This window comes from Lutjanus erythropterus, chromosome 2, assembly GCF_056507025.1.
Source record: "Lutjanus erythropterus isolate fLutEry1 chromosome 2, fLutEry1.hap2, whole genome shotgun sequence".
Lineage (NCBI taxonomy): Eukaryota > Metazoa > Chordata > Actinopteri > Lutjaniformes > Lutjanidae > Lutjanus > Lutjanus erythropterus.
The window spans coordinates 17,428,171-17,442,954 of NC_139318.1; the positions used below are offsets into that span (position 1 = coordinate 17,428,171).

The window sequence follows — 14,784 nt, forward strand, 5'->3', positions numbered from 1 at the left end:
TGGTTTGCAATTGATTTAGTGTGAGTGTGTTGTCTATGTGTGTGCTACCCTCATTAAATGTTGCACAGTAGAGCTGCTGCTGCACCCAGATATGCCATCCGTGGCTGATTAATGATGCTGTTGTGTGCATCCCATGTGCCTGGCCCACAACCACAGGACACAGACGCTGACTGTTTCAAAGGATTTTATGATTTCACACATAATTTCACCACGCTGTATTATAGCATCCTTTGATACACAGCGAGGAAGCAGGAGGTACAGATACCAGACTGACTCACCTAAAGCAAAAGTGCCTGTACTATGTATTGTGCAAGAATGGCCATATATCAAAGCTGTGGATATTAGTAATGGGGTTACTAGGCATAGTCAATAAATTAGAATCAGATATTTAAAAGAAAGTGACCTCTGAGATCCTTATCTAAATTTTTGTTGTTGTTGTTGTCTTTCTGTACAGTAGATGAAGAAATACACTTGGTTATTAAGAGCAATGTTATATCCCTTATTTTCGTCTTAAAATGGTTATATGGTAGTTTGTCAATTAAAAACAAATTTGACAAAAGAATGAGAGATTAATAAGGTAATTAAGAGATGAATGTGTTAACCAAATCATTGGGTCAAATTAAAAAGAATTACATCCTAAGTATGCATGATGGCATTAAATCTATCCATACTGATGATGAACTGTACAAAGAATGAGAGATTAATAAAGTAATTTAGAAATTCGTATGTTAACCAAATCAGTGGGTCACATTAAAAAGAATTGTAGCCTGTAGGCTATGCATAATGATATAAAATCTATACAAACCAAAAAAAAAAAAAAAAAAAAAATCACAAAGGACAAGAGATTAATAAAGTAATTAAGAAATTAATATGTTAACTAAATGAGTGGGTCGAATTATACAGATTTGTAGCCTATGATGGCATACAATCTATACATTATCTTTTTTGTATATTACCGTTTTACTGAATGGGTAATATATTAATTCATAAAATGTATGTATATATAAATTAAAAATGTTAATTTTTGTTTATATTCTACGGTGCCACTTCAGTTTCTGCTTGCCGTTAGTAGACAGAAATAATTCTATATAATATCAATAATAAATGTTATTTGAATACATGTTATTTTATAAAACACATTAACTCACAGGGCTACCTTCGTAAATTTTGGAGATCTCGCATCTTCTTTTGGACCCAGAAGAAACTATCGCCACAGCCCGCTGCAGTTACGCCTCTGGCTGTGTGGGGGCGATAGAGCGCTCCGACCTCCGTAACAGCAGCCGACGAGGAAGAAAACCGGCGCTGATTTTGAACTTTGCAGAAGAATGTGCAAACTTTACCAGGCAGGTGTGGCTCTACTGTTACTGCTGGTGTGGGAATAAACGTCCAACCTCCGCTTTTAACATCGGACGTCGTTACACTACATGTCAACCGCACTACCACAGGAAAGATATTGCACAGGTAAAGGTTTTTTGTTCTTTTCTTTTGAACAACGTAGCGATAGGCGACTAACCTAAGTCAGGTCAACACAGACCTGTTAAAGCTAAAGCTAACGTTAGCATACCTGTTAGCATGCAGGCACAGTAACGTTAAATCTGTCGCATTATGTTGGCTAAAAAATTGCTTGTAAAAAATAACTTATGTGGAGTTTCTCGTACTACGATGTAGTTAATTGTTTCATTTCTCGTGTTTATACGTTTACACTGACATCAAATGCAGTATTAGTAACGCAAACGTTCATCCAACGCTAACGTTAGTCCCGACCAGGGCTAATTTAACGTCAACAACAATGTGAAGTGTCAACAAAAAACTAGCTCTATCATCCAACTCACCGATTCACCGATTTTTTCCTACTAATTTAACTGTGATCTCTGATGTCAACTCATACTAACCCAGCTGCAGTGAGACATGATGGAGTCGCCAGTGGTGAACCTGTACAACCAGTTTCAGAGTCTCAGAGCCCAGGTGGACGGTCTGAATGAGAGCACTGAGCCACGTAAGTTGTTTCCACACTTTGTTTTGGTATTTGCCACCTTTTCAGAAGTATGTCAGTGAGACACGGCGGAGGTCAGGTACTTGTGGAGCTGGTCTGCAGTGGCATGGTGCTAACGTTAGTCGCAGTATTACTGGGTGCGTTTCTATCCCAAAATGTAATGCTAAGTTTATTTTAGCCAGATGTCACAAATCATGTTTCAAAGGTCTGTTCAAAAAATTGGAACAGTAATGAACAAACTTTGCAAAATATATAAAGATGTAAATCAGTTAGATAAACTACACATGAATCATGACAAAATATTTGTTGGAGCAATGAATTATTAGCAGAAGCAGTACTGAGTATAAAGCCTCAGATTGATCAAGTAAAGGCTGACAGGGCCAGAAGACATGCTGTGGAAACTGGTGATGCAGCCCATGACACAAAGGGTGGGGGGTCAAAATAGCTATTTGGGTGTAATAAAAAATTCCATTCTAATAGTACAGATAATGCAGTTGATTTCCATTTCAATTAACAGGAAAACTCTGTTACTCATTTGTTCACTTTACGACAGAGCACTCTGTCTTTTTGTCCTCTATCTAAAGGCAGTTTGCATTATTGCCACTAAAATCTAATGGAAGTTTGGTGGCCTAACACACACACATCTCAGTGGAAAGTTGTATATTGTGCACAGAGGCAATGCAACAATCTTCTCTTTATTTAGAGTTCCTCCAGATGGCGGAGAACTTTGAGGAGTGCCGTAAGAAGTGGCTCCGGACAAGTGAGGAGTTGGTTTCCTGTAAAGAGGTGCTGGCTAAAGCAGAGACTGAGAGGGGCGCCCTAGAGGTCAAACTGAAGCATGCTCGTAACCAGGTGGATGTGGAGATCCGCCGGCGACAGAATGCTGAGGCAGTCTATGAAAAGCTGGTTGGTGCAACACTACTTATAAATCTTGCGTGTGTGTTTATAGGATATGAAGGAAATTGGAAAAAGGAGAAGAACAGTAGAAGTTGATCTTCAAATAATGCCACTTGACCACTGCACTTGATAAAGCTTACCTGATATGTCACTCTGTATGTGAATATTTTTAATTTAACTGCTGATTGTTCTTTATCACTAGATAATGTGTTTGTTTGTGTTTCTAATGTATGGACCTTTCCCTGACAACCTGCTGGTTTGCTGATGTTAACAGGAACGTCAGCTACAGCTGATCCGGGAGCTGCTGATATCAGAGAACAATGGCAGTGTCCACCTGAGTGAGGAGCAGCGGTCCGCCCTTGCCTTCCTCAGTGCGCACTCCCAGGCAGCACAGGCTGCCAAAGGCAACCTCAACTCCAGTCGAAGGTCAGATCCTCCTTGTGTGGTTCTGAAACAACCATTATCATTTTTCTCCAGAAAGTACTGATGAGACAGTAATGATGATTTTAGATTTTCCTCTTACCGTGTGTCTCATCCTTTCTTAAGCTTTTACTTGAGGCATGAGTCAGCAAGCTGTGCCTCTTTTGCTCTTCTCCAGTGGCTCCCTGTGGCTTTGACAAAAATTGTATAGAAATGAATAATGGTTCTTTTGACATTTAGATTTTTAAATGTATTATTTTCATAGGCCAAGAGTTATTCTTACATTCTCCAATTGTAAAAACATGTAGCCTACACACCAGTTCAATTCAAAGTATTATCATCTGAAATGTGCATCACTTCTCAGCACCTTTTCCTCTAGGCTAAATTTTACTGGTGTCTTGAGTCTCTCTGGGTTTGCTGTGGATGCCAAATAAAAAAAAAAACTATCCAAGGAAAATCAAGAGAATTTAGTAATTGTAGCTTCAGACATTTTTTTTTCTTTTTTGGTCAAATATGGCTCTTTTGATTTTAAACGTTGCTGAGCCCCGATTGTTGCACTTTGTTTAGCTAATGAATGCTGCCAGCCATAAACTGTATAGAGGTGCAGCATACATGCTTTGCACTTAAGGGAATAGAATTAAATTAATAAAAGTAATTCAGCAAAACATTGTGTTATTCTCTGTCTTATAGGTTAACTACCATTGATGAATCCGCTTCTTTGCTGTCAGACATCAGTTATGACCAAACAGACGACTCACTGGTATATTGACCCACTTTCTTTAATGTTCACTGTATATTTTGGGAGACATGATGATTTCCAACTCAAATAATGGGACAACAGTATTCATTATGTGACTCTTGTAATGAGTTGTAATGAGGTTTTCTTGTAGGACTGGGATTCCTCTGCAATGAAGACCGTAAGACTACGGAAACGCCAGAAACGAGTAAGTTATGTCTCATTTTGAATAGATGCCTCCTTGCATTTATTAATGATAAACTACTTTTCATTATTTGTTTCAGGTTAGGTGTAAAGGCAGTCAGTGGTTTGATTCATGTGTTTCTATACATTAGCGCAACCCTGTCTTGCTATTTGTTGTACAGTGTTCAGCAGCCAATCCATGAATGTGTTTTTGAAAGTTTCTGTACAATTGAACCAACAGCGTTCCTCCAGAAAACTTCCTGAGGTCCCTCCACAGGCAGTGAAGAAACCTCGCTCCACTGGACGCACATCAGACAGGGTAATGCTGACCTCTGCAGCTGAATGTACAATATAACACTGACATTTGAAAAACAGCCTGTGAGTGATTGTCTTTCTTTATTCAAATAACAACTAAATAAAATGAATAAGATAAACCTAAGTAAATAGATAAGTAAACCTCAACAATTTTCTTTGTTAAAAAAAAAACCCTCCAATGTTCCTCAGTGAAAAGAGCATTAAATGTCTTTTTATTTTTTTAAATATGATTCAGATGAATGAGTCTATAGTGGCCAAAACCACCATCACCGTGCCTGTGAATGGTGGTGCTGTCGAGGCGGTCTCCACCATTGAAACTGTGCCTTATTGGACACGCAGCAGAAAGAGTGGTGAGAAATTTGTAGACCTCTTTTGATCCTCCGTATGAGACCATACAACTAAATTAACTAAATTTACCAACATGTAATTGAATTTGCTCCAGCATGGGCTGACACAACCACTACTGACCAATCTGAGACTGCCAGTGAGACTCCCAGCACCCCAGTTTCAAATTTCTCAGCACAACCCCAAACCCCCAGAGCTAATGGAGGAGGGAAGAAGCACCACTTTACAGCAAAAACGGTAAGACTGTACACTTATTGTTGTGGAACTGAAGTGTTTCAGGGTTAGCCTTTGTATCAAGTGTGCATCAATGCTACAAACAGGTTCATCTTGTAGAATTATCTGCTCACCTTGTGTTCCCTCTATCACTAAGGTGATCAAGTCTGAGTTCTGTGCTCCATGTGGAAGAAGAACAAAGTTTGGGAAGGTGTACCTTCGCTGTCAGGACTGTAGGATGGTGACCCACCCAGAGTGTCGTGAGCGCTGTCCCCTGCCCTGTAATCCCACAGCTGTTAGCACTCTCATCAAAAACACAGAGGTGCATTTTCTCATTACTTTATGGCTTTATGTTTCCACTCCAGAATTTTTAATGATTGTCTCTGCCATGTGACCAGTCATTATGTGCCTGTGTGAAGAACCAGTGGGGCTGCAGCTTGTTTGCAGCTAATCTCACATACTACACTACCCATCAGCCCAAAATTTTGTGTATATTTATGACTGTAGGCCAGGGGTGTCAAACTCATTTTGGTTCAGGGGCCACATACAGCCCAGTTTGATCTCAAGTGGGCTGGACCAGTAAAATTAAAGCATAATCTATCGATTATTCTGGTGATTAATCGAGTAATCAGATAACCAACATCAAATGTAAACAGAATTTCAGCTTTTGTAGAAAAATGTAGATTTTTATAAGCTATGTCTAATATATTGTTATAAAACCACCTGGTTGCTTGTAATGTCCCAAATAAATATAATGTTCTAAATGATTAATGATGTTTAAATTGAGAAGCTTTGACTTGTCATCTAGTGTCTTATTTTCCACAATTTGGTGAACCCAGCATGCTTGGTTACATTACCATCTCTGCATCTTAAAGAAAACTGAGACTACACTGTACAAAAACACACTTAAAAACTTCTTCATAAGAAAACATGCACTATACTATACAAAAACAAAATTTTCCATTGGTTGCAGCTGGCAGTCGTGGTGGCATTGTCATAGGTGCTTTGCCATCTGTTGCTTGGCAAAGATCGACTGAGACCGATCTGCATGCTACTGAGTGCACTGTTCTAGTTTTCTATTATTTTCATGTTGCTTGCATATAACTGCTGTTTTTTGTGTGCAGGCCACCCTGGCTGACTTTGCTCCAGTCACCTCCCCTCAAATCCCAGCTTTGGTTATCTACTGCATTAAGGAGATTGAACACAGAGGCCTCCACGAGGTGACACAGACTTTATTAAAGTCCTTGTTTACTTGTCACCTTCATGTTAATGCTCTGATCCTCTCCCTTGAGCGATTACAGTAGATAATTTCTTTCTAATTAGTCATCTAATTCAGCAGTACGGTATCACAGGCAGCCAGACAATGAGAGCCAGTTTCTTTTATCTTTTCCTTGTCCCAGGTTGGCCTGTACAGAGTCTCTGGCCACGAGCGCCTGGTGAAAGAGCTGAAGGAGAAGCTGATTAGAGGAAAGACTCTCCCTCCGCTTAACAAAGTAGAAGACATCAACGTCATTACAGGTGTCCTCAAAGACTTCCTGCGAAACCTTCCAGAGCCACTGCTCACCTTCCACCTCAACAAAGCCTTCATGGAAGCAGCTGGTGAGACTCTGAGACTCGTAGAATCACTTGTTCGCAGTGGTCTATATCTGTCTGAGTGTTTACACATCATTATTCTTTGAGTGCATTTAGGAGCTCCATGGGACAGAAGGAATGTACACTTATATGAAATGCCTGCCGTTAATGTCTTTGTAGAAATCCAGGATGATGGCAACAGTCTTGCCATGTTGTATCAGACCATCAGTGAGCTGCCTCAACCCAACCGAGACACTCTGGCCTGCCTGATGATCCATCTGCAGAAGTAATTTTCATTACATTTCAACAGATGTTTGTTCAAATTGTATAAAATTTGAGACGAGTGAGGAAACAAGTTGTAATCTCAGTACAGATAATTTTTCGTTGTAGTTAAGACTGTGTGACATGTCTTTTCACAGGGTCTCTCACAGTGTGGACACCAAGATGGATGCGCACAACCTGGCCAGAGTGTTTGGCCCTACTCTTGTGGGTCATGCCGTTCCTGACCCGGACCCCATGACCATCCTGAATGACACAAACAGACAACCAAGGGTAATGTGATTGAATATAAAGAATACCTGTTCTGACTATGTATTAGGTTCACAACACACAGTTTATATGGTGTGTGCTTTTGTCAGCTTTAAGACTGTTGTTCTTCAGAATGGTTTTGGTTACAAATATTGGCTTCATTTTATGTCCTTATAGGTTATAGAGCGCTTGCTCAGTGTTCCAGCAAAGTACTGGGAGCAGTTTGCTCATCCAGAAAATGCAGGCATGGACAATGCTTCCCACACTCCAGACCACAAAGGTAAATTACTGACAGATCACAACCAAGAATAAAGTTCCTCCAAAATGAGAACAGCAAGAGAATAAAACAATTTGTTCTATTTCTTTATAAAGAACTGTGTAGAAGCAGTACGCATGATATGACCGATTGAGAGATTAAAACCAACTTTTTTTTTTCTTTTTTGATCATTCTCAGTATCTTTGGTTGACAAATATCAAAATGAGCTCATGGGCTGTATCAACCTTTATTTGATCTGCAGTGAGCATATTGGGACCAGTAACCACTCCAGAGCACCAAATGGTGATGGCCAAAACACCTTCCTCCAGCTCGCTGTCCCAGCGCATGATGCACACCCTCTCCAGCACCACCATGTAAGCTCACTCATACACACACACTCATTCTGTTAGTACAAACCATTCTTTAAACATCCCCTAGCCTAATCCACGCTAATGATATTGGCTATAATGAATTATCTTAAATTGTCATATAGCTATCTTTTTAGGAAATTAACTTGTTAATCTTTGACAAAATTATCTTGGATATTTGGACATACACAAAAAGTACAGGTGTAAATAATCAAATGAATCATGGCTGAATTCCATTTAGCTGCTTCAGTTCAGTTTTAGGGTCTTGGTATTGTTCATGCTTGCTTACTGTCACACTGTCACGTGTTCAGAGCCATCCTTCATGTTATTAGTGCTCTTCCCACTATGACAAGTCAGAATGTCCTGAGAAGAGGTCTAATCAGGGATAATAAGTGAAAACACCTGTGTGACTTTACTAAGGGAATGTGTCGGCACTTCTCTTAAAGGTGACTTGTTTAGTTCTACAGCGTATTATATGATGTGGTGTTGATGGTGTGATGCTGATGTAAGGTAGGCATTTAACTGCTCATTTATGGGATACATTGCCTGAGGCATGTGGTCATATAAGAATGTCTTGTGTAAACAGCTCGACACTGAGATAACATGGTTAAATATAAAAGGATCCCACACCTGTTAACTCTGTGTGAGAAATTCAGGTTGAACACAAAGTAGGTTCTTAGCACGTACACCCTGAAGAATTTAGGTCAAGATCAGACTTTGATAAAACTTGAACCTTTGCAGGTTTGATCTTAAGGCACTATGTCACAAACGGCAGCTCCAGATACATTTTAAGCTTTGATGAGCTAAAAAAAAACAAATGTGTCCAATTATCAACAATCAGATAAAGCTAACTCGGTGTGAACTAATTTGTCCACATAGAATGGATTCCTGTTTTTCCTCCGAAATATTAGTCTTCACAGTTGTTCTTCCAAATTTTAGTGAAAGGATGAAATTCTATTTTCTGTCTGCCCCCCAACCCCCGACCCCTTCCATCTTTAGATTTGGGAGCAAGAGCAAAGCATCAGCTGCCTGTAATCGCCAGGGCAACTTCTTCGCCTCTCCACAGCTGAAGTAATGGCAAAGATGGAAAAAAAGATCACTCATATTGTACTGCTGGGTTACTTATTGCCATAACTGAATATATATTCACATAATTATGTGGGAAAACTACTGTGCAATCTTAACATATAACAGTTTTATTACTAATTTTTTTTATTCAAGTATTTTATGCAAGACTTTCTAACCAGTTTCTTTCTTTGAAAATATTCCAGCACAAGTGTTTGTTTTTATATCTTTGATGACCAGTGATTTATTATTGACCAAAACCATGCCGACATCTATGTGATTGTAAGACGTTTGAGGGCTTTAATGACCAAACAACCATTCAAAACCAATTCAAAGATCATTATCTCTTGTTTTGTGTTTAACACTTGGGTTTAATGTTCAGAGGCTGTGCATTCACTGGTGTTGATCCATCTTTGAACCTGTGGTTGTGATCACAGCAACAGGGGTGCTCAAGCACACATGAAATACATGGCTGCACTGAATGAAGAGAAAAGAGTCATATTATTGGCCAGTCTTTTGTATTATTAATTGTCTTTTGGCTTTGGTCATTGTCCTTAATCTAAATTTGTTTTCATGATTTAACACTTTTGTTTTATATTTATGTTGATTATTTGCTATGATGTATACCAATTATGCCAATTTATATACATGAACACTGATACTAAATGGGAATAATGTTGCATTTTGCACTGTATCTAACAATCAGAGTAAATGTTTTTCTACATGGAGTAGACACCACTAGAGGCTGCTGTCGCACCACTTTTGATGTACAGTGTCAGCCTTAACCAGTGAGGATGATCCACTGTCTGTTACTACAGAACCAGTTAGTATTGCCGACAGTCATCACACTGATATATCAGCACATCATCGGGAATGCTGTAAATTACCCCTGTGATTTAGGACGGTTCAACCCATATTTTATCACAAGCCAGAGATCTGAGCCTCACACACATGTGGTCATCACAAAATACAATCTGGAGCCTGTTTTAATTTATGAATGTGAAAACTGCTTTGCATGCACACTTAGGGTGTAAAGTATTTGTGTCCAGGGTAGCTTTCTTGTACCGTTACGTCATCAGTCATGCACAAGAAGTGTTGTTCCCTCTGAGGAGATGTCTTGTCTCTGCTGCTGTCACTGTCACCTTTATCAGCTCCATCTTTTAATATAATGACATTAATGGTTCAAGTATTTGTCATTTTAGGAGAAATGTTGAATAAACTGTTTCACAGTATTTAGTCATTAAAGGGCAACTTCAGCATTTTTCAACCTGAACCCTATTTTCTCATGGTTTTGGTCCAGTATTGAGGGAGAGCACTACAGCCAGCAGAAGCAAAACAAAGTTACAATGTAATCCTAATGGAAAACTGGGCACCAGGAATCCACTAAATGTGCTTGTTCTTGCTACTGACAGACTCAGTGTTAGTGTTTGACAATATTATGGAAAGCATCAATACACAGAGAGACCTTTGTAAGAGTAAGATATGAAAACGATAATTTTAACATTGTCATTGTCATTCAAACTCAAACAAAATAAAACTCAACAATAACATCTTGGCTCATCTTTGCCCCTTTTCAACAATCACCAGCTCTGGTTTGGAGAAGTAAACTCTTAATTCACTACGTTGGATGCAAAAATATTGGGAGTGGAGCAAAGTCACATATCAGAGATGCAGTAGGGAGAAATGGTGTGTGCAGCTGGAATATTTTCAAATCTTCATCTGTGAATATAATAATATATGTTTATAATATAATGTTTATTTCAACCAGTCGAGCTGGTGATTATTGGATCAGTGGAAAGACGAGCCAGGATGTTTTTGGCAAGTTTTATTTTGTTTCTGTTGAGTTTGAATGAAGATGACGATAACATTACTGTTTCTGCAAAGGGAGTCTGGTTAGGTCGGGGAAAGCAATAAATCAGCTGTTCCTGGTTAAACAAAACTGATCTCACTCTTAAACAAAAAGATCTATCTCTAGCAATCCTTTCTATAATCTTGTCAGACACTTGGAATTACAATTTGAGCCTGTCAGTGGCAAAACAAGCACTTTAGTGGACATACTTGGACAATGTGTAGTTGCCTGAAGTATTACATTGCAGCTGAATTTTAGCGCTGATGTCTGCAGCGCTCTACCTCAATACTGGACCAGTTTCAAAAATTGCTCTGCTGTGCTTAGGCACAAAAAAATGACAAAGTGGAGTCCAGGTTGACAAAACAGAAGTTAACCTTTGGTTAATGTGAGTTGACTTAACTTTAAGTTAACCTAAAACCATATATAAAGCCATGTTTTGCCTGCCAATGAAGAAATGTGCATAGTTTGAGGTTCTAAGACTCCTTTTATACGACATTATATTTTATATATTCTTGTACATTTACTCCATTATATTCTTCTATTTCTCTAATGAAATATTGTCTAAATGATGTAGTTACTTTCAAGATGTTGCGGACTGAATGTTAACGATCATTCCTTTGTCTTGCTGAAATAAGATCACACAAAAGTCCATGGTTGAGCTGAAAATAAAACATCAAAAGACTAGTTCTTTTGTCTTGGTGGGTGTTGTTCATGCATGAGAGAGGTGGAGGGGTGGGGGGGGGGGGGGGGGGCGCATGGATCCTTGCTGAAATGAGGCCCTAGAGCTTGTGAGGCATACATGTAGGATGTGTGGGTTTTGTTGCCAACAATTGAGCCTAAAAAACCCTTCTTACACCTGGACATGGATTAGTGTTACCCTATTAACTATGAGTATGTTATTAATGCCTAAATCACACAGCCTAAAACCTCCATTCTTGTTTGACACTCTTCATCTTCATTTTCATGGTGTAAATTGAATGTTGGCAATTGTTATTCAAGATCTCCAGTGAAAGAGCAAAAGCACAGAGCCAGTTATTCCAAAGCCGACGTGGCACTGAATGATAATGCAATTTGGCTCATTGTTCCAATAGTCATTACAGCTATTTCCATAATCTATTGGGCTGAGTGGGCAGGCGATGAGGTCTAACATTATTATGAATTAAAGCAGGGATCATTTATACATCTTATAGTTATTCCATTAACAGTTGCTGTGGAGAGCGCTAAGCCAGGCTGAACCCATTGACATACATTTTATATGGCCTCATTCAATACAGAGCTTCAACAACACATGAGAACCCTTTGAGATCTACGCCCAGCTGTTTGAGGGGGGTGGAAATGAAAATATGGTGTGCAGAGTTCATCCAAATTAGTTTGTCCTCGCGTCTTTTCTTTTCTCACTCACACAAAAGCCTGTGAACGGCTGCAGAGAAGACTCTCCAAAAAATGTTTGAATTTCAAATCAGCATTAATAGTTCATTAGCCTGAAATAGGGTCTCCTGTGTGTCGATCTGTCCTCACATCGGGGGATTGTGTGTTTATTTATGCTGTACGGTGAAGCATACGCTCAGCGGCTGCAGACATCAAACAGCTGGCTGTGTACAGTGTGTCTCTGTAGCTCCATATTCCAGCATGCCCCAGTGTGCAGTGATAGAGCTCCACTCTGCTGTGGGACCAGTGAGGGCCAAATGAGTAACTAGTCCAATTAAGAGCTCTTAAATAAATTACAATGTAAGCTGGTAAACACACAACAACAACAGCACTATTTAATTCCTCTATTTATACAGTGAACTGCAGGCAGTGATGCCAGAACAACCAGCAGAAGTGTTACCATCTCTGGCAACAACTGAATACAATCAATACATTGTTTAATTCAGTTATTGCTGTTATTGACTGATTGAAAATACAGTCCATATGTGTCAAGCTGTTGCAGTGCAGCATGTATTGGGTGTGGGTGTGAGTGGAGCATTGCCTGCTTGAGGTCAGGACCAATAATGTCAGCACCTCTCGGAGACGTTAACTCAATAACCGCCAGTCAAATCCACCCATCTGATCACGTATATAATCAATACGTTTGTCGAGGCAAAAAAGCCGTGTTAATCACTAGACAGACAGTCCTCGCATGTCTTGTGTTTGACTACTTGTGTAGGTGCACTTAACACAAATATAAACACAGCTTTTTTTTTGCTCCCATTTTATAAAACATAGAAGGGAAAAAGAAAACATATAAGAAATAAAAGGTCACTAAAATATGCAGTTTTATCTCAAAAAATATATTTATTAAGCTCTGAATTATGGCTATTTCACATAGGGCTACTTTTTTTTTTTGCTGAACCAGCAGCTCTATAGGTTAGTCAGTTAGTCACCCTTTGGCGGCCACAGTTTTCGTCCTTGGAGGCTGAAATTTTGCATGGTGTGTGCATGTGCTAGTGCTTGGTGCCTTCGTTAGTTGGGTTTGTAGGTTAAGACATAAGGAGTTATTAACTAGGGTTCGGGTAAGAATGTCATTGTAAGCCAATCCAACACAGAACATGACAGATCATGACTGTTCCCCTCCTGGGAAAATCAATAGTTCTTTGTAGGTCTACATGTAATAGACATAGTTTAATGCCTAATAAATGTCTTTTTTTTCTCTGCACATTTTTGAGTGGCCTTTTATTGTGACCAGTGCAGGGAACACCTGTACAATAATCATCAGTAAAGTGCTCACTAACACAGATTTCAACAATTTTGTGAACAAAATGTGACAGAAATAAACCTTTTGTACGCACAGAAGTCGTCTTCAATCTTTTGCTTCCACTCACAAAAAATGGGAGCAAAAACAAAACTGTTGTGTTTATATTTTTGTTCAATGTACGTTTGTAACATGAAAAAGTGTTTTACATATTCTGTCACTAGCTGGGGGCCATTTCTGTGTTCCTGCTGTGTTGTCGTAGAACCCACTCACTAGTTTGGAAGATTTACTCATGGATTAGGCTCGGCATCATACAGATTTTCTTTTGGAAACACTTAAAAATGGGCAGCGGAGAATGAGCAGTTTGTCAGGTTTAGGGAACAAAAGTGTTAATGCTGCAAATGTATAAACATGAAGACCAGGACCAAAATAGTGCCTCCTTCGCAGGCTAAGCACATGCTTGAAAAGTGGTCCTCCAGATTGGTTCCTGACACTGTTTTCAGTGAATTATGTGACAGATTGTGTGATCAATATGCTTTCCATTTGGTGAATTAAACATACAACACTGAAATACCAAACTATGTTCTGCACCAGGCCTATAAAAGCCCTGAAAAACAAGAGAAGAGTCATTGTCCAATCTACACCCACCTAAAGCCAGTGAGTTTTTTAACTGCAAATAATTGTCTGGCTTGTTGGCTTTCAGTGCTCTTGCTCTCTCACTCTATCTCTTCTTTTGGCTTCATCCCTCGCTCCTTCTGTGTTTTTTCTCCCCTCTGCTCGCTCTCCACCCCTCCTTTGAATCGAACCGCCGTCTTAGCTGGCTACCATGCGTGGTCGATACCTTGTTACCACAGAGAAATCAATTATCTCGACCAAGCAGCAGGGGAAAGAGGCAATAATGAAAGAATGCTCCTCCTTCCCAGACGATAGCCGTGGTCATTAAATATGAATTTATCATTGGCTGAGGAGATTTATGGAGCGAGATGTGGGCCCCAAGTTCACGCTCTCTTTGCAGCATAAGTTCAAAGCCTGGTTACAAGTGTAAATTAAATGGGTAACAGGTTGGCAGGCTGGTGCTGTAATGTGTTCTAAATCTTAAACGGGGACTTCATTGTTTTAGTCATTGTCATCTGGAGGCAGCTGAAACAGAGATGTGACATTAAACAGTGGTCTTCAAAGTGTGGCCCACGGACCAGTGTCAGCTCTTATAAAAATTTAGTGTGGTCCCCGAATGTGACATCACATGCATGCAGTCATTCCATTTAAACACTCCCAACTGCCCACAGTTATCAAAGGGATTTATTATCATCATACAACACAGAGTGGCAAAACAAAATGAGTTGTAGTTCTCTCATGTTACACACACTTTCGCA

The 14,784-nt window shown here is 39.5% G+C and overlaps 1 protein-coding gene across 1 annotated transcript; it reads left to right on the plus strand.

The window, feature by feature from the left end:
* Positions 1-1,303: 1,303 nt before the first annotated feature.
* LOC146331380 (rac GTPase-activating protein 1-like) lies at positions 1,304-9,216 on the plus strand. The gene is made up of 17 exons (XM_084730278.1): positions 1,304-1,461; positions 1,897-1,996; positions 2,697-2,899; positions 3,165-3,316; positions 4,001-4,070; positions 4,201-4,254; positions 4,471-4,548; positions 4,780-4,894; positions 4,987-5,126; positions 5,260-5,424; positions 6,227-6,322; positions 6,503-6,701; positions 6,855-6,960; positions 7,094-7,226; positions 7,380-7,482; positions 7,721-7,832; positions 8,826-9,216. The coding sequence occupies exons 2-17, from the start codon at positions 1,909-1,911 to the stop codon at positions 8,899-8,901; spliced, it is 1,890 nt and encodes a 629-aa protein (XP_084586404.1). The 5' UTR covers positions 1,304-1,461; positions 1,897-1,908; the 3' UTR covers positions 8,902-9,216.
* Positions 9,217-14,784: the final 5,568 nt, after the last annotated feature.

Bases quoted from the DNA above. Each gene is read 5' to 3' on its own strand.
- LOC146331380 (XM_084730278.1), top strand. From the start codon at position 1,909: ATGATGGAGTCGCCAGTGGTGAACCTGTACAACCAGTTTCAGAGTCTC. The intron at 4,255-4,470 runs GTAAGTTATGTC...TTGAACCAACAG, and splicing joins TACGGAAACGCCAGAAACGA to CGTTCCTCCAGAAAACTTCC. The intron at 6,323-6,502 runs GTGACACAGACT...TCCTTGTCCCAG, and splicing joins AACACAGAGGCCTCCACGAG to GTTGGCCTGTACAGAGTCTC.